This window comes from Calidris pugnax, unplaced genomic scaffold, assembly GCF_001431845.1.
Source record: "Calidris pugnax isolate Ruff unplaced genomic scaffold, ASM143184v1 scaffold272, whole genome shotgun sequence".
NCBI lineage: Eukaryota > Metazoa > Chordata > Aves > Charadriiformes > Scolopacidae > Calidris > Calidris pugnax.
Genome location: NW_015091016.1, coordinates 139,910 through 161,885, shown reverse-complemented (window position 1 = coordinate 161,885; position 21,976 = coordinate 139,910). Strand labels below are relative to the sequence as shown.

General features: G+C 54.1%; 1 protein-coding gene across 4 annotated transcripts; it reads left to right on the top strand.

Moving 5' to 3' along the window:
- Nucleotides 1–2,425: 2,425 nt before the first annotated feature.
- On the top strand, nucleotides 2,426–19,843 carry ELP6 (elongator acetyltransferase complex subunit 6). 4 transcript variants are annotated; one of them, XM_014955727.1, is made up of 8 exons: nucleotides 2,760–3,035; nucleotides 6,491–6,569; nucleotides 8,395–8,465; nucleotides 10,821–11,011; nucleotides 15,011–15,141; nucleotides 15,971–16,163; nucleotides 18,119–18,265; nucleotides 19,230–19,843. In XM_014955727.1, the coding sequence occupies exons 4-8, from the start codon at nucleotides 10,967–10,969 to the stop codon at nucleotides 19,356–19,358; spliced, it is 645 nt and encodes a 214-aa protein (XP_014811213.1). In that variant the 5' UTR covers nucleotides 2,760–3,035; nucleotides 6,491–6,569; nucleotides 8,395–8,465; nucleotides 10,821–10,966; the 3' UTR covers nucleotides 19,359–19,843. The 4 variants fall into 4 exon arrangements, with proteins under 4 accessions (XP_014811211.1, XP_014811212.1, XP_014811213.1 ...); XM_014955725.1 differs by lacking the exons at nucleotides 2,760–3,035; nucleotides 10,821–11,011 and adding an exon at nucleotides 2,426–2,539; XM_014955726.1 differs by lacking the exons at nucleotides 2,760–3,035; nucleotides 10,821–11,011; nucleotides 18,119–18,265 and adding exons at nucleotides 2,426–2,539; nucleotides 17,773–17,919.
- The last annotated feature ends 2,133 nt before the right edge of the window (nucleotides 19,844–21,976 follow it).

Here is a 21,976-nt window from a genome sequence, read left to right as displayed (position 1 = left end):
AGAAACAGAAGCCATCAAAGGGGAAGAGAGGAAGTCTTTTCACAGCTAAACAACTGGTTAAAAGACAGGAAGCAAAGAGCTGACATAAATGATCGGTTTCTGCCTCGAAGAGAGATTACGGCCGGGATATCTTGGGGTCTGGGCTGAGGCCTGGCTTATCCAGCGTTTTCCTAAGAAGGGATGGAAAAGATGGTGATAAATTTTACAGATAATACACATATGAACATAGGAAATAAAGAGAGAACAGCTGCAATGGTTCAACCAAACATCCATACAGCCCACCACTGTCTTTTCTACACCAGTCGTCCCAGCCAGAAGGAGAGGGAACACCAAGGCCAAGGCAAGCACCTCCTGTGTTCCCACAGCTCTCCTCCCACACCCCAGTAATTCCCAGCTCAGGGACTTCCCCAGCTGGTGGAGAAGACCTCTCTTCCCCAGATTTGTCCCCCTTCTCCCATTGATTCAACCTCCTAAAGCTCCAGCAGTGACAATTTGTGGTTCTGAAGAGCCCCCACGTCGGCGTCTCCTCTCTTTTCCTCGGTGCTTCCCGTTTATTAGCATCGTTTGATGCCCCCTAATGCTCGCAGCAGATGAGACAGGGCAAGGCTGGTGCATCTTCTCTCCAGGCCCCTCGGCACATCCAGGGCTCCGATGTGTGTCTCCCCTCAATCTGGGCAATCCTCATCTGCATTATGAAAAATCATGGAATCACAGAACCATTCAGGTTGGAAAAGACCCTTGGGATCATTGAGTCCAACCATCAACCCTACTCTTCAAAGTTCTCCCCTACACCATATCCCCCAGCACCGCATCTAAACGACTCTTAAACACATCAAAGGTCATCAAAGCTTATGAAATGGAAAGGTGAATTCAGTGCTGCCTCTCTCAAAAAATGCAAATTCAGGCACGTGGGCAAAAAATAACACTAAATAATGTGGATATTCGTGGTTACAGGCTGTGAATTTGCTGTTGCTGCTCAGCTGCAAGCTGGGAACTACTGCGGCTCGTCCTTTGAGTGCGCCAAATTAATGCTCAGCAGCAATCAAATGTGGTAATAACGTAATAGGAACTATTAAGGGAATAATGGACCCCTCCTGAACATCCCGCTGTCCCGTGGTATATTGTATCTGCCAAATGAAGGTGCATTCTGGAGAAGAGAAGGCTCCGGGGAGACCTTGGAGCCCCTTCCAGTCCCTCAAGGGGCTCCAGGAAAGCTGGGGAGGGACTCTGGATGAGGGAGGGGAGCCCTAGGAGGAGGGGGAAGGGTTTGACCCTGAAAGAGGGGAGATTTAGGAAAGATCTCAGGAAGAACTTGTTTGGTGTGAGGGTGGTGAGAGCCTGGCCCAGGTTGGCCAGAGAAGCTGTGGCTGCCCCATCCCTGGAGGGGTTCAAGGCCAGGTTGGAGGGGGCTTGGAGCAACGTGGTCTGGTGGGAGGTGTCCCTGCCCAGGGCAGGGGGGGTTGGAACTCGGTGATTTTTAATGTCCCTTTCAACCAGCACTGGGTGGTCTTTAATGCCCCTTCCAACCCAAACCATTCCATGATTCCATGATATGAAGCCAGGGGCCTGCAGATGGCAAAAGGGGGGCACCTCTGGGCCAGGGATCAATGACCAGCACCACGAGGTCCAGCTGGTGGTGGTTACTGGGACTTAAGTCCCATTAACACCTTCATTAATCATGGGGATGGAGGGCTGTGCTGCTGCTGAGGGGGCTGGGGGTGAGCTGGGCTGACAGGATCCTCATGGAGCTCCACCGGGGGGGGAGGCCAAGCCCTGCAGCACCCAAAACACCGGGAGGTGGGGATGGAGGGCTGTGCTGCTGCTGAGGGTGAGCTGGGCTGACAGGACCCTCATGGAGCTCCACCGGGGGGGGAGGCCAAGCCCTGCAGCACCCAAAACACCGGGAGGGGCTGGGGGCTGCCCAGCTGAACCCTCCCAAGCAGAGAAGAGCCTGGTGGGCACCAGGGTGAAAGCGACCGGTGACTCTGCTCATCACCCCCCCCCCGGGGCTGCCTGAGGGGGGAGTGCGGCACTGCAGCGTCCCGGGCTGCCCGGGGCGGCGGTGAAGACGTTCCCGGAGATGTCTGGGGATCACCGGGTGGGGCAGACCGAGCCCGGTCATCCCCGAAAGCTCCTGAAGCCCCTCCATGCCCCCCGGGGCTGCCTGAGGGGGGAGTGCGGCACTGCAGCGTCCCGGGCTGCCCGGGGCGGCGGTGAAGACGTTCCCGGAGATGTCTGGGGTTCACCGGGTGGGGCAGACCGAGCCCGGTCGTCCCCGAAAGCTCCTGAGGCCCCTCCATGTCCACGAGGGGAGCTGCGGCCTGAGGCAATGTCCCCCCACTCCCCGGGCTCCTCGTCCCCCCCCCCATCCCAGCAGGGGGCGCTCTCCGACCGCGCTCCGCGCATGCGCGGTCCTTCCCGCCCGGAAGTGCCCCGCTTCCGTCCGTCCGTCGGTCCGTCCGTGGCGCTCGCCCGTCCGCCCGCCATGTTCGCCGAGCTGAACGAGCTGCTGGGCGCCTCCCCGCAGCGACCGGAGACGGTGAGAGAGAGGGGGGGCGTAGGGAGGGAGCGGGGCCGCCATGGCGGCGGTGGCGGTGAGAGCGCGGGGCCTGCTGGGAGATGTAGTTCGGGCGGCGGCCGCGCTGCATGATGGGAAGGGCGGGGACTCCTGAGGCGGCGGGAGCGCGGAATGGCGGCGCTCTGCAGGCCTCTCCCCGGCCGGTTAACGGCCTGTTGGGCAGTCCCTCTACCCGGTCCGGGCTACCCAGCGCTAAGAAGGGGCCGGGGCCTGTCCCCGCAGCCCTCGGGTCCCGGTGTGACTGCGCGGGGTTGCTGCCGGGTCGGGAATAACGGCAAAACTGGGGGTGAAACCCGCTCCCCAGCGCCCTTCCGGGTCCTGTGGTGTTGTTCTAGAGGTTTCCCTTCCTTTAGGCTAAGACTAAGTTAATTCGGTTAATCCATGAAGTTTTCGTGCTAATGAAATCACGGTGTAACTAAACATCCTCATCCTCTATAAGAGCCGTGCAGCGCTCCAGGTAAAAATGTAATGAAATATGTGTGTGTTGCATATTACTCGATGTTTTTTCCTGATAGATACTATCTTAGATTAAAAAAAAAAACAACCAAACGTATTTGGGGTGGTAATTTATTTGTAAGTCTGGGCTGCATCCCCAGCAGGGTGAGGGGAGAGATTCTGCCCCTCTGCTCCGCTCTGGGGAGACACCCCCCAGTGCTGCTTCCAGCTCTGGGGCCACCAACAGCAGAAGGACATGGAGCTGTTGGAGCGGGGCCAGAGGAGGCCCTGGAGATGCTGGGAGGGCTGGAGCCCCTCTGCTGGGAGGGGGGGCTGAGAGAGTTGGGGGGTTCAGCCTGGAGAAGAGAAGGCTCCGGGGAGACCTTGGAGCCCCTTCCAGTCCCTCAAGGGGCTCCAGGAAAGCTGGGGAGGGACTCTGGATGAGGGAGGGGAGCCAGAGGAGGAGGGGGAAGGGTTTGACCCTGCAAGAGGGGAGATGGAGCTGAGCTGTGGGGAAGAACTTGTTTGGTGGGAGGGTGGTGAGATCCTGGCCCAGGTTGCCCCAGAGAAGCTGTGGCTGCCCCATCCCTGGAGGGGTTCAAGGGCAGGTTGGAGGGGGCTTGGAGCAACGTGGTGTGGTGGGAGGTGTCCCTGCCCAGGGCAGGGGGTGGCACTGGGTGGTCTTTAAGGTCCCTTCCCACCCAAACCATTCTGAGATTCTCTGATAAGCTGAGGTTGTGTAAATTCCCCAGTCCCCAGGGTTCTTGTGGGTTGATGGCTGGGTTTTAAGGGATATGAAATGTGAAGGGAGGAGACCTTGGTGGAGATCGAGTTTTGGCAGAGCAGAGCCTGTGCTCCAAGGCGGGTTTGATGGTGGGGCTGAGGGATGAGCAGGGATGCTGCCATCCACAAGACTGGTTTTGGGAATGAGGCGTCTCACCTCGATGCAGATAGCAAATTCTGCAGGAGATTTGGCCTCGGGATCCTGGGTTTTGCTGTGGCAGCCCAGGCAGGACCTGACAGAGGAGCTGAACCAGAGACTCCTCTGCAAGGAATTGCCTCGGATTTGGGTTGGCTCTTCCTCTCCCATCACCCAGGGACTTGGAGCTGCCACCACACGGGGTGTGCTGAGATATTTGGCCAAGTCTGGCTGGAAAATGTCATCCTGCTGTGCTTAAAAAGCATCAGCCCTTTGCAAATCTCTTCTTCCTATCTCTGCTGTCCTGATTGCTGCATCTCCGTGGTTGCCTTGTGCCGTTTTCAAAGTGCTGACAAAAATGCCTTCAGTGCAGGGCTGGTGGGTGGATGGAGCTGCCGCCTGCGTGGGTGTATCTGACATGTCACCGCTGAGCGCTTGTGACACCTGCTGCTGCCCTGCCAAGGCATTTTGGCAGTTCCTAACAAGTAGCTGCAGCTTCTGCCTCGTAGCCTGCAGGTGGAAAGAGCCTGAAAGCAGGGAACGGGATGGGGCAGGAGGATGGAGAAGGTGCTCCAAGAAGGCCTTGCCTTTGGAAGCACTTCATCCCCAGCAGTGTCCTTCTGAGCTTGAGAAGGATGTGCAGAAGAGGGGAGAGAATCAAACTGTGGTGGCTCAGGGGCTGTGGGGTGTCCACACACCAACAAACGAGGTCCTGGTGGTGGGGCTGGGATCTACCCACTCCCCAGCAGGAGAATTCCTCTTGCCTGGCAGCAAGGAGAAGCCCCTGGCCCTCAGGACCTCCAGGAACCTGGTTGTTTCCAGCCAGCTGTGAAAAAAATTGATAAGTGTAGTCTGTGGGGATGGGCACAGGAGGACCTGCCCGAAAAGAGCATGACCTCAGCGGTTTGCAGACCTTGGGAAGCCTCACAGATTCCCGGGGAACCCTGATTCCTGGCTTTTTGTGCTGTGTTCTGGAGCTGGTAAAGGCTTTGGGGCAGTTCTGTGGCCACAAGCGGGAAGCTGGAGTTTCTCAGAGCTGTTGCCTTCCTTCCTTCCTTCCTTCCTTCCTTCCTTCCTTCCTTCCCTTCCTTCCTTCCCTTCCTTCCTTCCCTTCCTTCCTTCCCTTCCTTCCTCTTTCTTCCACCGGCTGTGCTTTGGAGCTGCACAGTTTGGACATTTCCACCCCTGGCTAGCTTGGACACCTGAGCATCAGAAATGAAGAGTTTTGCCTGCTGTCTTTGAAGAAGAAATTAAAGAGTTTTGAGCAGCCGCTTGCTGCAGCCTGACAGCGAAGTGAGGCTTGGCAGGATTTAAGGGATTGAATAACTGGAAGGTTTGGAGAAGTGAAATAATGTGTGCTCCGAGCGACAAGATCCTGCTGAGTTCTGTGTGGGAGCGAAGGAGAGAACCTTTCGAGAGCTGGCAGGCGAGAGAGGGGACATGGGGTGGCATTTGGCCTGCTGTGGCAAAGAGGGGGGTTGAAGGGGATGGAGTCGTGTAGAATCTACACCATTAAACCTTTGAGCTTGTGCTGTTTGAACCCAGAGACTCCTCCAGGAGGGTACATCCCGGTGAGGTCCTCACTGGGGTGGTGCCTCCTGTTATTGTAGCAGCTTGTGCTGTTTGAACCCAGAGACTCCTCCAGGAGGGTCCATCCCGGTGAGGTCTTCACCGAGGTGGTGCCTCCTGTTATTGTAGCGGCCACAGAGGCATAAACCTTTATTTTTTGGGTGGGAAAGAGCTCTCTCTGGCTGAGGCAGAGCAGCACTTCTCCACCCTGGCCTCTGCTTTGCATTCCCTGCAGATGTGTTCAATATTTGCCGTTGTGTTCAATATTTGCTGTTCCATTAACACTGCTTTATACCAGTTTTAGGCACTGGGGAGTTTGACTCGGATAGATGGTATGTGAATTGCCTATGGGTAGGTTGCATGTTGCTGCAAAAGGCCTTTTCTTCTAATAGACTGGAAAAAAAGAAACCCCAACAACCAACCATTGATAAGTTCTTTGTGATTAAAAGCAGCCCTTCTATGATTTGTATTGATTAAAGAAACATCTTGACTGAGGTTTTAAGGGAAACAAATACCTTGATGAGGCTGGTGCTGATAACAAGCCTGCGCTGATGAATGGAATTAATTTCCTGCATGTTCAAAACAAGGTATATACACTTGGTGCAGAAAGCTCTGCTCCAGTAAACAAATTTAGATGATAAGGTTTTCTGCTCTGAGGAACAGGGGGCAGGGAGGGCCGTTTGGGGACAGGAGAAGCAGGGGCTGGTATGTTGAGTGCCCAGGCAAGGGTGGCCATGGCAGTGGGAGAAGGGACTTGGGCACAGAGGGGGTGGCTGTGGTCCCCCTGCCATCTGTGCCACTCGGGGCAGACAGAAGATGGCTGTGAACTGGGGGAGAGGAGGTGGAAATCACTCCCAGCCACCTGTGAGGATGGTGACCTGCAGAGTTTGCCCTAGCCTGAGCCAGACCTCTCGTCTACCAAGATGGAACCGGGAGCAGTCTGTGCCCTCATCTTCCTCTCTTTAATGATTTTTCCATTCTATTTTCAGGGTAAATTCACGCTGCTGCGAGACACCAGAACAGATGGCAGCTTCCTGGTGCACCATTTCCTCTCCTTCTACCTCAGAGGTGTGTCAGCCACAGGATTCTCCGAGGCAAGGCTCTGCCTTTGCCTGCTCCTGGGAGGTTGCTTCAGCCTAAAGTGTTTCTGCGTGAGCAGAGGCTGGTTTTGCAGAGTGTGGGGCACCCTCGGATTAGCGGAAAGCTTTGGGGTTGGTGTTTATGGATCCCAGTCCTCACTTGTTCTTGGGACTTGCTCTATGTCCTTGGGTGCACCCCGTAACGTCTGTGCACCTCGTTTCATCACTACTGCCCTGAACGTTGTAAATCAAACGGGCAGCTGACAGCGAGGTGTTGACTGTAATCCCTTCACTAACTGGGTAGTTTATAATGTAATTAAAAATGCCAGATAAGGTAGTAAGCGAGTAAAGAAACAAACAAAGAGCCTGGCAAGTTGCCTAATTGCTTTTCTGCGAACAGTTTCACCCGTGAGTAACCTGCCCAGCCCCTGCGGAGCACACGGACGCTGGATTCATGAACTTCGCCAGCTTTCTGCTGGCAGAGCAGCCAACCCAGGAAATCTGGGACCTATCAGATTTGGAACTTAGAGGGCTGTGCGGGTGGTGGAACTGAGTGCATCCTGCTCCCCATAACTGCCACCTCCTCACTAGGGCTTTACCCCATTTAGAAAGAAATGTTTTACTTAATGGAACAGAGTGAAACTGCAGGAAAGCCCGTGGAGAGCAGGTTATTAAGAGCTTCAGGGCCTGCTTGTGTCATAGAATCACAGAATGGTTTGGGTGGGAAGGGACCTTAACAACCATCCAGTGCCACCCCCTGCCCTGGGCAGGGACACCTCCCACCACACCACGTTGCTCCAAGCCCCCTCCAACCTGCCCTTGAACCCCTCCAGGGATGGGGCAGCCACAGCTTCTCTGGGCAAACCTGGGCCAGGCTCTCACCACCCTCCCACCAAACAAGTTCTTCCCCACATCTCAGCTCCATCTCCCCTCTTTCAGGGTCAAACCCTTCTCCCTCCTCCTAGGGCTCCCCTCCCTGATGCAGAGTCCCTCCCCAGCTTTCCTGGAGCCCCTTGAGGGACTGGAAGGGGCTCTGAGGTCTCCCCGGAGCCTTCTCTTCTCCAGGCTGACCCCCCCCAACTCTCTCAGCCTGGTCTAGTGGGAGATGTCTCTGCCCTGTTACCCTCTCTTTGCCACCCCAGGACCTGGGTGCCACTTACTCTCTGTAGCACCCTCAGCTTGAAGCTCAAAACCTTTGGGAGCTCCCAAGGGGTCAGTGAAGGCTCAGCTGGGGCCACCGACTTGTTCCACCTGAAATCCGTGTCCTGGCAGGGAGAAACAGAGACTTTCTTCATACCCAAACCATGAGGCCAGGGTGTCACGTGCTGGGTTTTCCAAAATCACGTTTCAGCGGGGTGGCTTTGTCAAAAGTGCTTGTTCTGTGTGTTTTTTTCAGTCAAGGTCACTTGCCCTACGAGAGCCTAAAGGGGGATTTTTGGCACATTGGTGGTTTCAGTAGTTTGTGTCACGGTCGGCCGTTGGCCTCCTTACAGTAACACCAGCAAACAGTGCCAGGAGATCCCAGGGCAGGGTGGCATGAGACAAAAAAGGGGCCTCCTGCTTTTTTTTATGTCATTTTTTTTGTTTGTTTTTTTCCCCTTCTTCTTAAACTAACCTATTTCCTGATGTGGAAATCCTATAGAGAGCTGAAAATTGAATGCCCAGCTACGAGCAGACGAGGGGCTGCCCAGAACTGTCTCTCTTCAAGGTCTTTCCAGGCAGATTTGTAGCCCGGCTGCTGAGATTTATGTGCTTTGATAATGGCAGCTTGTAAAATTGAAATGGTAACGTGTCTTTTTTGTCTTCTCCCCCAGCTGGCTGTAAGGTTTGCTTCGTGGCCCTGCTCCAGTCCTTCAGTCACTATAACATCGTAGCACAGAAGCTGGTAAGTCTCTTGGTGGAGGTTATAAGTTACAGGTGGGGGTAGTTCCTCTTGGGTGGAAAGGAATGAAAATGGGGAATGGGAATCACACGGGAACAAACATTTCCAGATCTCGATGGGGACAGTGAGGATTAGTGCTCCTGTGGCAGGGGATGGAGAGCACTTGGAGTGGGGCCAGAGGAGGCCATGGAGATGCTGGGAGGGCTGGAGCCCCTCTGCTGGGAGGACGGGCTGCGAGTTGGGGGGGTTCAGCCTGGAGAAGAGAAGGCTCCGGGGAGACCTTGGAGCCCCTTCCAGTCCCTCAAGGGGCTCCAGGAAAGCTGGGGAGGGACTCTGGATCAGGGAGGGGAGCCCTAGGAGGAGGGGGAAGGGTTTGACCCTGAAAGAGGGGAGATGGAGCTGAGCTGTGGGGAAGAACTTGTTTGGTGGGAGGGTGGTGAGAGCCTGGCCCAGGTTGGCCAGAGAAGCTGTGGCTGCCCCATCCCTGGAGGGGTTCAAGGGCAGGTTGGAGGGGGCTTGGAGCAACGTGGTGTGGTGGGAGGTGTCCCTGCCCAGGGCAGGGGGTGGCACTGGGGGGGCTTTAAGGTTCCTTCCCACCCAAACCATTCTGTGGTTCTTGCTGGAGAAGGGATGTGATATCAGGCAAAATCCTGGCTGTGAGGTTCACTCCAAGGGCCGCACCAGGCTCTGCCCCAGAGGGCAGAGAGCTGAACAGCTGCTTGCTTGCCTTGTGCTTAGAAATGTTTTCTGGAGATCAGCATTCCCCAAAGAGGCCCAGATTGGTAGGTGTAGCCTCATTAGTGCTCCAGGGAGAAAAATGCCGTGGTGCCTGTGTCCCTAGGGCCTCTCTGTGCTGCAGGACGCGCTGGCTGTGCAGAACAGGAGCTCCTGAGGTGACTTAGTCCTCTGTCCTGTGGTTATGTGGTGATGAAGCAGCTGAATCACCTGTAGATTCGGAAGGACACCTTTATGCCTCTATGCCAAGCCATCAGTTTGATCCGTCTGAGGATTCACCAAGTACATTTTTTATGATTTCCTTTCCCTGGTGAGTCAGGAAAGGATTATGTGTCCCCTGAAAGGAGGAAACGGAGAAGCAAAGTAGGCTCGGGCATTCCCAGTGTCAGCACATCAGCAAAGCTCTGGCTTTAAACCGCATCTCTCAGCTTTTTTGTACAATGCTCAGATGTGAAAAGCTCCGGTTGGGAATTCCAGGTAACCTTCCAAGGCCAAAGAGGTGAGGGCTTGCATTGGTCCTCCCTCCTCTGGTTCTGCTGGAAATCCCAGCGGTGCTGCTGCTGCTTCTAAAGACTTTCAGGTGTTGAAGAACCTCGTGTTGCAATAACGGTGCATTCCCTGCTGTAAGTGCAGGTTGAGTTTTGGTGCTGGCTAAACAACTGCATTTTATTTACTACTCAGTTTTTACATTTTAAAAGGAGATTGATGGTCTGAGAGCTCAGACCATCAAAGTTAAATAAAATGGACTGAGCAAGATGGAGCATTTCCACGCGGAGCTTTAACTCACAGCTTTAACTCAGTATTCAAGGCGTGATATTCCCTGCTGAGAGGGAATAGTTCTGAGCAGTTTTGCCCTTGGTGTTGCAGCGAGGAGGAGATCTTGGGGGGAACTTGCAAAGTGGGACAAAAAATGGGGTGTAGCAACCGGGGCGGGTAAGAGATTCAGCTGTTACATGTGGGATCCTCGCTGGCCCTAAAAGCAGAATCTCGTTTGTCGGTGTGTTTCCTAACGTGGTGAGATTTCCTGCTGCGTGTGCTTTTAATAGGTGCTGTTGTCATCTCCCTCGTGGGAGAGAGCCTGGGAAGGGAGAGAGAAGGTGAGGATTAGCTGGAGCACGCGTGCAATGCAAATCCAACTGATCTGCTGTCTGATGCTCCAACAAAAAGGTGACTGACATGGAGGGAGGTGATAAGAAGAACAATAGTGTTTGCCCCACGATTACATTCTCCTGCAGCAATGAGCTGTCCCTGTTGGTTTCAAGTCTGAGTCACTCTTACATTAGAACTTCACAGGTAGCTGGTGTGGTCGGTTGCTCTGAATTTCTCTGAGGAGCTGGAGGTCGTAACATTCAGTTATTTATATCTGTCCGAGTTTCTGTAAGATCTTGTCTTTGCTTTGGGTGGTCCCAGGCCTGGAGCCAGGGTCGTGTTATATATTTATAGCGATGTTCTGTGGATCTAATCCTTGTAGCACTTGATGTTTGGTGATATACTGAATATTTATACATATTTGAAGTAATACTTACCTTACATGCTGCTTCCCCATGGTGTTGTCAGGTCTTACCCGTCCAGAACCAGTTCCTGATGTGTTAACTAAATGCAGTGATATATTTTTACTTGCAGGAAAAAGCTTCCCTGGATTTTTTGTGCCTGTGCTGGCTCTGCAGTACCGGCTTCACACTTTTCTGCAAAATCTTGCTCTTTTCATGAGGATCTGCACTTAAGTTTAAGGGACAGTTAATGTTATCTGTCGTGAAGTTGGAGAGAACATGCTGGGCTGTAGCAAGAGTAATGGCACCAGGGCAGCTTGCCAGGTTGGTGTTTCCACCCTCGTTTGTACAGTGTTTGTTTCCTTTTAAAGGAAAAACATTTTTGTCCTCGTTTGGTCTCCCTCTCACCTGCTCTCCTGCCACGGCGCTGCCATCACGGAGCAGAGGACATCTCCTGGTCACCTCTGTTTTCCCCTGCAGGTGGTTGTACCGGAGGAGAGACCTTGGCCTGGTGACAGATCGTCGCACTTTGTACCGCGGCTGCCTTTGCTGTTTGAGCTGCTGCCTGCTGCCTCGCGTGCTCCCTTCCTAATTCTCTACCACAAATATTTTGCTTTCCCTTCTGAAATGGCCGGTGTTGGTTCTGGTTTGAAGGGATGTCACTGCTGGCAGGATGCTGGGCTGGCAGCTCCCCGGATGGACGAGAACAATCGTGCTCTGTTGCGGAGCTCCCAAGCCCCCGGTCACCCCCCGGAGCTGCTGTTTCAGAAGCATTTTTGGGCTTGATCGATAGATGAGAGATTGCCAGAGATAATGTCTGTGTGCTCCCGGCGATGATGGAGCGTGGTGCTGTGAGATAATGAAAGCTTTCAGGGCTGGGAACGCGCTGTCCGGGTGCTCTGCAGCACTGTTTCTCTGCAGCAGGGACCCGTGTGGTGTCTGTGGCAGTCAGGCAGGTGCCCTTGGCCATTTTGAGTGCTTTTTCCACCATTTCTGAGCTCTCCTGATGCTTCCTGTGATGCTTCCTGTGCTGCTTCCAGAGGTCATATCAGACATGCTACTTGCTGGGAGCCAAGTGGAGGTTTGCTGTGGCAAATGACTGCAGTGGGGTGAGTCCAGGTCTCCATCCAGTGCTGTCTCTCTGGGACCTGGTTCCCCAGTTGGAAAATGAGTCTGGACTTGCTGGGTCCACCCAGGAACGTCATGGCATGGAGGGGATTGAATTCCATGAGCATGCTGCCCCTGCTGCCTTCCCTTCATGCTGTGGCCCTTCTCTCTGTCCTCCAGGCACCTCCAGGTGTCACAGCGCGAAGCTTCTGGGTATTTTAAAGAGGGGACACTTTTCTCGAAGCAAAGTTAAAATCAGTTTCTGAATTATTGACGTGAATAGTGAATTTAGCTACTGCTGTAGCAAAGCATTCCAGCAAGTGCTGAGTCCTGTGGGCTCCAAAAATGCAGGAGAGGATGAGGGTTGTGAGATGGCCGTGCAGCCCAGCCCTGCTTTATGGCACGTCAGGTATTTGCCAGCTGTTCCCCGCTCCTGGCTTGCCACATAAAGGTTCTTCTGTCCTTGGCTACAAATTTTTCCGTGGTGTGTGCTTGCAATTGCCCAAGAGGCTTCCCTTAGCTCTCCGTTCCTGCTTTCTGGCATGGTTTTAGGGAGGAAATATCACCTGGAAAAGCCAATTCCCCCCATCTTTGCTGGGCAGGAGGCATGGCAGGGAGAGAGAAGGGCCCCGTGCTGTGTAAGAGTCTCATTCATGGGAATTGCCACTCCTGGCGTGCCTGGGAGAAGGGGAAAAAGGAGGAGACAATGTGGATTAGATGAGGCAAGGGTGTGCTGCAACACTTGGTGGTTAATGCTGTTCATTGAGAAGGTGTTTGGAAACAAAAGGGATATGTCTAGAAGCGCTGGCTGGTGCCTTGCCCGGAGTTTGCGGAGTTTTTGTTGCAGGTGGGACTAATTTCCTCCCAAAGCATGTGTGAGAGACCAGGAAAAAGAAGGGCAAGCTCAGGGCTGATGTAAAAGCTGGATCTGAGGTGGGGAGATGTCAGATGGTCTGTGCCTTGGAGTGTCCCCCGGCCGTGATGGAAGATGTTGCCTCCGATCCGTTGTTTTCTAATTGCCACGGACGGCGTTTTCTGGCAGCAGCCTTGATGAATGGAGCTCTCCCCCTCACTTCTCAGCTGGGAGGGAAAGCAGTGGAAATCTCTCTTTCCTCTCATTAGCACCCAACGTGTGGCAACTGATAAGCCTTGCAGGAGCTCAGGGTTAATGTTCCTGGAAAGGAGCTCTTCCTTATCTACCCAGCCCTTCTCTCTGGAGGTCCTCAGGTGGAAATGCCACAAAGCAGCTGGGCTCAGCTCCTTGTAGGGATCGTCTTATAGATCAGATGCTTAAAACGTGGCTTTACAATATTTTTTTCAATTAAAAAAAAAAAAAAAGGGGGGGGGTTAATATGTTGGCGCTTATATTTCCGTGTTAGAATTACAGGAAGGTTGAGCCAAGTGAAAGGAAAACGGTGGAAAGCAGGAGGCAGAAGTGGAGGCATCACTTTGCTGCATCTCCCTCTCCCCTGTGAGCTCTCGGGGTGTTGTGAGGACCAGGAAACACTTGGAAAACCCAACACGTGGTCTTTTCAAAAGAAGGTGTTGGGATGGTGCCAGGCACAACGCTCCAGGTCCTGGGGATAGAGCTGCTACGAGCCTTCCCCTTGCTGGGCAGCTCAAAACTCTGTGCTCGAGTGTCCTGCAGCTCCCAGCACGATTGCTTAGGAAATAAGCAAAAATCTGTATTTTCTGCGATGCTTAAAACCTGCCTGGTCAAAAGCAGCAGCGCTGCTGGTGTGGGTCTCTTCCAGCGTTCAGGCAGAAGCTGGTCCTGGCTTGAAGTAAGGGCTCCTGCTCCTCTTCTAGGACCTGCCTCTGTTTTTGACCAGTCTTGCTCAGCCACCCTCTTCAGAGGGTTTAAAATCTCCCAGCGTCCCGAAGGGATGTCTTCCCTTGGGGAATATGGGAATTCCTTTCTCAAGAACCTCATTTCTGGTTCCTGGTCTTGTTTCTGGCCTGTCAAAGCAATGCTGCGTTGAGCTAAACCTTCCTGAACTCCTTGTAAACCATCTATCTCACCATCTTCTCCACCCACCCTCTGCCTTGCACAACAGCCCTATTTCCAGGCTGCCGAGATGCTGCCGATCCCTGGTTCCATTCGAAGAAAAAGCAGGCCCATTGGGAAATGTAGGAAGCAAACCCCACTGGGAAGCCAAAAAAAATACTTGTGCTTCTTCCTGCTGGGAAAACGCAGTTTGGCCAAGTTTTGAAGATGGTGAGATAAACCTTTGTATGGTCATGTCAGTAACAGGTACTGAATTTTCTCCCGAAAGGTGGACTGATGCTGTTAGCAGTGAGCTGAGGAGCTGTAGAAGGGCTGGCAAAAGTAGCCCTTGCTGCTGGAAGAAGAAAGAAGGATGAGAAAGGAGTTTGGGAACTAGACTTCCAGTTGGAGTTTGCTGCACGTCTGCTGGAATTCTTCCAGAGCTTTCTCCCTTGGGGCTGGATGTGCCCAGCACGTGGCTCTTGGTGGTGGAAGAGCCACGGGGAGCAGGGCTGAGAGCAGGAAATCACTGATTAAATTTGAGAAATTTGAGTCATGCCCCTGGGCAGTTTGTCATCATCGATCCTTCCTCCTCCTCCTCCGAAGGGGAGTTGGGATCTCTCCTCCTCCTCCTCCGAAGGGGAGTTGGGGCTGAGGTTGCTTCCCGTGGGAGCCCCCGGCCAAGCTGCTCCTTCCCAGGCGTTGTGCAAGCGTCGGGGTGCCGTGCCTGGCTCAGGTGCGTGGGTTGTGCCAGGGGAATCATTGCCACAGTGGTGATTTGGAGATAGATAACGAAAACAAAAGAGGCTTTTACCACCTGAGAAGGGAGGGCGAAGAAATTGCTCACAGCAGGGTCCGTGGGGCAGCGTGGGGAAGTCTGTGCCCACCCTCTCCCTTTCTCTGCATAAAAAGCTGGTTTTCTTCCGTGCAACGACGCTGTTGTCTTCCCAAAAGCAATTCCAGGGTGTTTGAGCCCCCCCATATCAGTGATTTATTTTTTTTTTTCCTCTTGGCAAAATACCAGGAAGCAAACGTGTCCACCCGTGTGTGTAACACAAACGCCTCTTCCATCCCCTCTGCAGAAGTCACCGAAGCACTGACTGTTTTTTGTTTTTTTTAGCACGTTTGGATAAAACCTGATAAAAATTGGCTGTCGATCCGCTTGGTTCTGTTTTGCACCCTTCCTCCAACGCTGTTCGCTCCGCAACATCCCGTTTTCCTCTCCCCAGGGAGTCAGTCTGACGGCTGCCAGAGAGCGGGGACAGCTTGTCTTCTTGGAAGGCCTCAAGTCCTGCCTTGACCTCTTGTTTGGAGAGGAGTCGTCGGAGTTGGGACAACCCAGTCCTCTCCAGTTCCTAAGGTAAACCTGAGCGGTTGGTGGTTCTGCTGGGGCTCAGCAGGGTGACCCCGGCTCAGCAGGGTCCCCCATTGTGTCCCCTGTCACTGCAGCCAGCACTGAGAGCAGCACCAAGGTCATGGCTGAGACCTGGCCCCCTTTGGGCTTCCCTCTGGAGCCCCAGGACTCGCTGGCTGGACACTAAGTGAAGGGAGATGCCAGTGCTGTGCACGTTGTTCTGCTTGTCCTGCCCTGTCCCTCCCTGCTGCTCACATTCTGTCCCCCTTCTCCAGCATTTTGGGGCAATTTCCGCTCCAATCCTCATTGCCAAACATGTTACAGGTCTAGAGAAAATTTATTTCAGCACTCAGCGTGTTTGTGGTAAGTAAAACTCCATCTGAGAAATTTTGTTCCTTTTTATTATCTTATCCAAGAGAACGGTGCTGGCTTTTGTTTTTGTTCCCACTTCACTTTCTCCACATCCCTTTTTTACGCTGAAGGTGGAGAGACACTGGCCCAGGTTGCCCAAAGAGGTGGGAGATGCCTCATCCCTGGAGGTGTTCAAGGCCAGGTTGGACGGGGCTTTGGGCAACCTGACCAGGTTGAAGATGTCCCTGCTTATTGCAGGGGCTTGGACTAAAGGTCCTTTTCCACCCAAACACCCAGGGCAGGAGGGTTTCACCCCACACAGGCGAGTAAAGGAGCAGTGACTGTAGGGAAGTGCAGGACCTGGTGACTGTCACTGCTGTGGGGACAGCAGGGATGGCACAGGCTGGATGGTCAGTGGGTGAGGAGGGGGATACACAACGCGTGTGTGGGCCAAGCCCCTTGAGACCTCCTTCTTCTCTTCCAGCGAGAGCGCTTCCAACCTCAAAGCCTTGTTTGACTTCGTCCAGACCTCCCTGACTCCCACCGACAGCGACTCCTGGAAGGGTCCTGTGCTGCTGGTGGACGACCTCAGCGTCCTGCTCAGCCTGGGCGCCGCGCCGGTGGCTGTGCTCGACTTCATCCACTACTGCAGAGTCACCGTGTGCTCCCAGCTGAAGGTACCACTGCCTCCACGTGCAGCCTCTTGCTCAAAAGAGCCTCTGGAGCAAAGCCTGCCTTTCTTTTCTTTTTCCATGATGAGGTTTTGGAGGGTTTTGGCTGCCCAAGAAATTCAAATCATTGATCTCCGGTCACTCTTGGGAGTTGTGTTAGTCCCTGGAGAAGCTGTGTAGGGTCATTTGCAACTGGTTTTCCAGGAGAAGGGCTCTTTCTGTCCCCGATGTGTGAGCAGAGCTCTGAAGTGTAAAATACTGTTTCTTGGAGCTCCTGGCTCTTCAGAGATCTCCACTCACACCTGTGTTGGTGTGTGTGTGTGTGTGAGGGCAGGGAAGGAACCGGGTTAGGAAGATGGTGAAGGGCTGATTAGTCTCACGGGGGACAGAGATGAAGGTCCACTTGGAGGGGACGAGAGTCTCTGCTCCCACCAGTTTTTGGCTCTGCATTGTGCTGGCTGGTTTCTAAGGGCGTGTGATAAGGCAGCCCTTCCACAAAGATCTCCCCAGGGATGTGCTAACTCCTGCGAGCGTCGCAGCAAGAGAACCTTACAGTCACCTCCATCCTGTGCTATTTACGTCGCCGCGTCCCCCCCACCCCGGCCACTTCCCTCCCTGCTTGAGTGAGAAATAAAAGTAGACGGTGTCAGGTTTGTTACCCTGCACTTCGTGTGGTGCCAGGGGGTTTGCTGAGAATATTTCCCTCCAAAGCAGCCAGAAAAACAAAACAAAACAAAAAAGATGATAAATCATGCTAACGCATTTCTATTTCTGGATAGGATGTTCTGAAGCTTTAAAAGTACATTTTAATTGATTGGGAATTTCATGTTGTTTTAAGTCCTTGGTGACCTGCAGGGGCTGAGGCAGAGACTCTCGGGATGTATTTTTAATAAGAGCTGGTGTTGTTTTGGGGAAGCTCTTTGCTCCTTGCAGGAGCTGCGAAGGTTTGAGCATCGCAGCTGCGGCTGCAGCCATTTGGCCACGTCTTTATTCCGCTGTTCTGAATTCAGAGAGTTGCCATTTGTGTGTTTCAGGGTTTTCTATTTGTGTTTGCTGTTTATTTTCCTGGTGGACTTTAGCTCAGAACCAGTTGCCGTGGTGGTATTTCCCTCCAAAGCAGCCAGAAAAACAAACAAACAAAAAAAGATGATAAATCGTGCTAATGCATTTCTATTTCTGTATAGGATGTTCTGAAGCTTTAAAAGTACATTTTAATTGATTGGGAATTTCATGTTGTTTTAAGTCCTTGGTGACCTGCAGGGGCTGAGGCAGAGACTCTCAGGTTGTATTTTTAATAAGAGCTGGTGTTGTTTTGGGGAAGCTCTTTGCTCCTTGTGGGAGCTGTGAAGGTTTGAGCATCGCAGCTGCGGCTGCAGCCGTTTGGCCACGTCTTTATTCCGCTGTTCTGAATTCAGAGAGTTGCCATTTGTGTGTTTCAGGATTTTCTATTTGTATCTGCTGTTTATTTTCCTGGTGGACTTTAGCTCAGAACCAGTTGCCGTGGTGGGGGATGTCTTAGCATTTGTGGAAGCTCCCGTTGGTATCTCCCTTTCCTTACCCTGAGCTGATTAGGAACCAGCCAGGGGTTCACCGCTCCCTGGCCCTCTCCTTCCAGGGGAACATCGTGGTGCTGGTTCACAGCAACGAGGATTCAGAAGACGAGGAAAACGACCTGGTTGTCAACTCCCTGTGTCATCACAGTGACCTGATCCTGTGGGTAGAGGGGCTGGCGACCGGCTTCTGCAAGGACGTTCACGGGGAGGTGAGAGCACGGGGAGGTGACACACGTTAATGTCACATACAACACTGCCTGTGGGCCCAAGGCTTTAGCTCAGAACCAGTTGCCGTGGTGGGGGATGTCTTAGCATTTGTGGAAGCTCCCGTTGGTATCTCCCTTTCCTTACCCTGAGCTGATTAGGAACCAGCCAGGGGTTCACCGCTCCCTGGCCCTCTCCTTCCAGGGGAACATCGTGGTGCTGGTTCACAGCAACGAGGATTCAGAAGATGAGGAAAACGACCTGGTTGTCAACTCCCTGTGTCATCACAGTGACCTGATCCTGTGGGTAGAGGGGCTGGCGACCGGCTTCTGCAAGGACGTTCATGGGGAGGTGAGAGCACGGGGAGGTGACACACGTTAATGTCACATCCAACACTGCCTGTGGGCCCAAGGGTAGGTGAGATGTGTGACATCTGCCCCACAGGACCTGGCCCAGGACCAACCTGGTCTGCAGCATGGCTAAGGGCTAAGGGACATTAAAGACAATCAAGTTGGGCCCAAGGGTAGGTGAGATGTGTGACATTTGCCCCGGGGGAGCTGGCCCAGGACCAGCCTGGTCTGCAGCATGGCTAAGGGCTAACAAGCAGCCTTGCTGCAGTCACCAGGATCTGCTGGAGCACCCAGCTGTGACTGCGGGGATGGTCAGGGACATCCTGCCACCTGGGGACTCCCCCACCCCTGGAAGCTGGAAGGGGTTTGTACAGCAGCTGTGGTGCTGGCTGACTCCTGCCCCAGGGTGAGGGCAGAGGGATATCAAGTTAGAATCACAGAATGATTTGGGTTGGAAGGGACATTAAAGACGATCGAGTCCATCTCCTGCCCTGGGCAGGGACATCTCCCACCAGACCACGTTGCTCCAAGCCCCCTCCAACCTGCCCTTGAACCCCTCCAGGGATGGGGCAGCCACAGCTTCTCTGCCCAACCTGGGCCAGGCCCTCCCCACCCTCCCAGCAAGGAAGTTCTTCCCCACATCTCATCTAAATCCACCCTCTTTCAGTTTAAAACCCTCCTCCCTCATCCTATTGCTGCAAGATCCTGGGAAGCCGCTCCAAACTTTCCTGCTGGTGGATCCCAGCCTGGATTGTGGTGATCTCCTCAGGGCTGGGAGGGCAGTTGTGTTGCTGCCTGGTCTGTCATCAGGGGCTGCCACCAAAGGGGCTGGTTACAGGCCACCATCTGATGGCTTTTTTTATCAGTGACCCCCTTTCCCTGCAGGCCAGCAAGAGGTTGGGGGGTGAGGATGCTGTGACTGGGGCAGCCGAAGGGATGATATTCCTTTTCCTTTCCCTTTGCAGATCAAGATAATTAAGAGGGTGTCCTTGGAGCTGACGGCAGAGCAGGATCACGTCCAAATCTACCAGTATAAGATCCAGGATAAGAATGTCACCTTTTTTGCTAGAGGGCTGTCAGCTGCAGTCCTGTGACACTGCCCAGCGCTGAGAGCAACCCCGAGGCTGGTCCCTCTCATCTGGACGTGCCACCAAACCATCCTGGCTTGTGTCACCAGCCCCTTCCAGCCAACTGACCCAGGAGAGGAGCTTCAACGCGTGGTGAACCGCATGCCAACGATGGAGCCACAGCTTGCTCCATCCCTTTGTCCTCCCACCCGAACGTAGGCAGGCCAAGAGGAAGAGCAAAAACGCGGTGGAATGGCCCTTAAAAACATGTAAATACAAGCTGGGGAGGGGGGTTGGGGGGGTGCCCCGCGGGCTGGGAGCGCCTCACCTTCTCCTGTGTTACGGCAGGGCAGTGCCAGGCACTGCTGCTTGGTGGAAGGATCAACCCCACCCTTGGAGGAGATGACACAGAGCGGGTGGAGGCAGGGATGGTCTGGCAGCGTGTTGCAATCCTTACCTTTCTGCCAGCTCTGGCACAGAAGGGATTTGCTCAACTGCCAACTTCCAGAGAATTAAAAAAAAAAAAAAAAAAATCTATAGCTCCACGTATATCTCCTCCCCGTGCTGCTGTGGGACCCAAAGGCTGCTTTGCTTGGTTTATCCTTTTTTTTTTTCTTTTCTTTTTTTTTGTTACTTTCCCCTCTTTTCATGTGGAACTGCCTCTGTTTAGCCTGTGGCTTCCCAAGCTCCTCCTTGGCTTTGGGCTACAGACAGACGCTGGTGCAGGAGCCGCAGCCACTGCTTCCCCATCCCAGCTCATCACCAGCAGTTCTGTCACCTGCCCATATGAAGCACTACTGGGGGCTAATCACTAATTTTAATTAGATAAGAGCGCAGTGATTAGATAACTATGGGTCTCTGTATGGGAACCACTCCTCACAAGGCTCCTTGGTGGGGGAGAGGAAGGAGCACCTCCTGAGCCTGGGTGAGGAGGTGGCTTTGGGTCCCTCTGTCCCCATGGATGGGAGGACAGTCCCGGGAGCAGACCTGGAGGTCTCCTGGTAGATGCTGGAGATAAATAACATCCCTCTGGTGAGGGACAAGAGCGACCTGGCAGGTCCTGTGTGGCTCCAGAGATGGGGTGATGACTCCATGGGATGCGTTTCTGCTTCTTAGTAGGAAAACAGGTTTTCCTACTAAGGATTTTAAAATCCCTGGAGATGTTCAAAAGATGGGTTGACATGGTCTTCAGGAATATGGTTTAGTGATTTTTATTTCTTATTTATTTTTTTGTCAGAGTTAGGTTGATGGTTGGACTAGATGATCTTTAAGGTCCCTTCCAACCTAGACGATTCTATGATTCTTCCATGCAGAAATGCTGCATGGCTCAGTGACCCGTCCTGCTGCAGGGCTGGAAATGGTCCCCTTTGGCTTGAATTTTGGGAGGGACCCTGCCAAATCCTGGAGCTTGGGGTGCCCAGCCCTGCCAGCTTGGAAGCAGCTGGGTCCAGATCTTGCTGTGCCCAAACCCCCGTGTGGAGGCAGAGCTGGGGACACCCCCATGGCTTGGGGTCCTGATTGTCCCCGAGCTGCTCGGGGCTCCTTGGGAAGGTTCCTGGTGGCTCGGTCTCCTCCTGTGTCACACAAACCTGGTGGCTCTTGTGCCTTGCTGGGGTAGAACCCCCTTTTCCAGCTGCCAGCCATGGAAGTGGCAGAGCTGGTGGCTTTTTTTTTTTGCCTGGACCGATGTCTGTGTCCAAGCCAGAAACCAGAGGCTGCCCTGGGCTCAGAGTAAGGGCACCGTGTGGGGAGCAGCACCCCGACTCCCATTGTCCCCAGATGTTTCCCCAGGATGGAAGGCTCTTCCCAACCAGCTTGCCCCAGCAACGTCTGGGAGATGCCTCCTGGAGAAAGGGAGGTGAAACCTGTGCTGGTTCATGGTGAGGACCAAACCCAGCGTGTCCTCCATCCCTGCCCAGAGGTGGCCTCTGCCATCAGGACATGAAGCTGGAGGCCAGTCTGGCAGCTCTGCTGAGCCAAGGCCACCCGGGGTGGCCATGACCCGACCAAGACCTTGGGCTGGAGCTGACGCTGGGGGAAGGCAACGCGGAAAGAAGAGATTAAAAAGGGATAGGAGCGATGGCAGAACAGGGTGGCCTTGCCCAGGGTCAGCCACCATCTGCGTGTCCGGGGCCACCGCTCCGCGCAGCGCTTTGTGTGCGAGCCAGAGCTTGTGCAACACCACATCTCCACCGATAACGCAGGGGGGACTTGGCCCGAGGTCTCTGCTCCTCATTCCCTCAGCCTCGGTGGGAGCAACCCAGAGCCTTGGCCAGGCAGAAACTGGGGAAAGGCCCAGCGAGGCTGGGAGGGGTGGGATGGAGATGCAGGTCCCTTGGGAGAAGGTGGGAGGTGATGGTATCAGGCAGGGCATTCCCGGGGCGGGGGGGGAAAGGGATCCCTTGGTCTCTGGGTCCCCCCTGCCCCTCGCCCTGCGGATCCACAGGGCTCTGGGTGTCCTTCCCGAGCCGTGTGTCACCGTCCCCTCTGCCCCCCCGGGGCTCCCAGTGTGTGGCCCACCCCTGAAGACCCGGTTTGCCTCCGTTCCCCAGGGCTCCCGGTGCGAGGTCCTCCCCCCAGGTGCCTCCAGGACCCTCCAGGTCCGTCCCCTCTCCCGGGATCCCCCCGGTGTCCCCAGATCCCCC

What these genes read in the sequence shown, in the direction of transcription:
- ELP6 (XM_014955724.1), top strand. Translation starts at nt 6,425, where the DNA reads ATGGAACCGGGAGCAGTCTGTGCCCTCATCTTCCTCTCTTTAATGATT. An exon ending in AGTCCTCTCCAGTTCCTAAG is followed by an intron (nt 15,142 to 15,970) that starts GTAAACCTGAGC and finishes CTTCTCTTCCAG; the next exon opens with CGAGAGCGCTTCCAACCTCA. An exon ending in CCGTGTGCTCCCAGCTGAAG is followed by an intron (nt 16,164 to 17,772) that starts GTACCACTGCCT and finishes CTCTCCTTCCAG; the next exon opens with GGGAACATCGTGGTGCTGGT.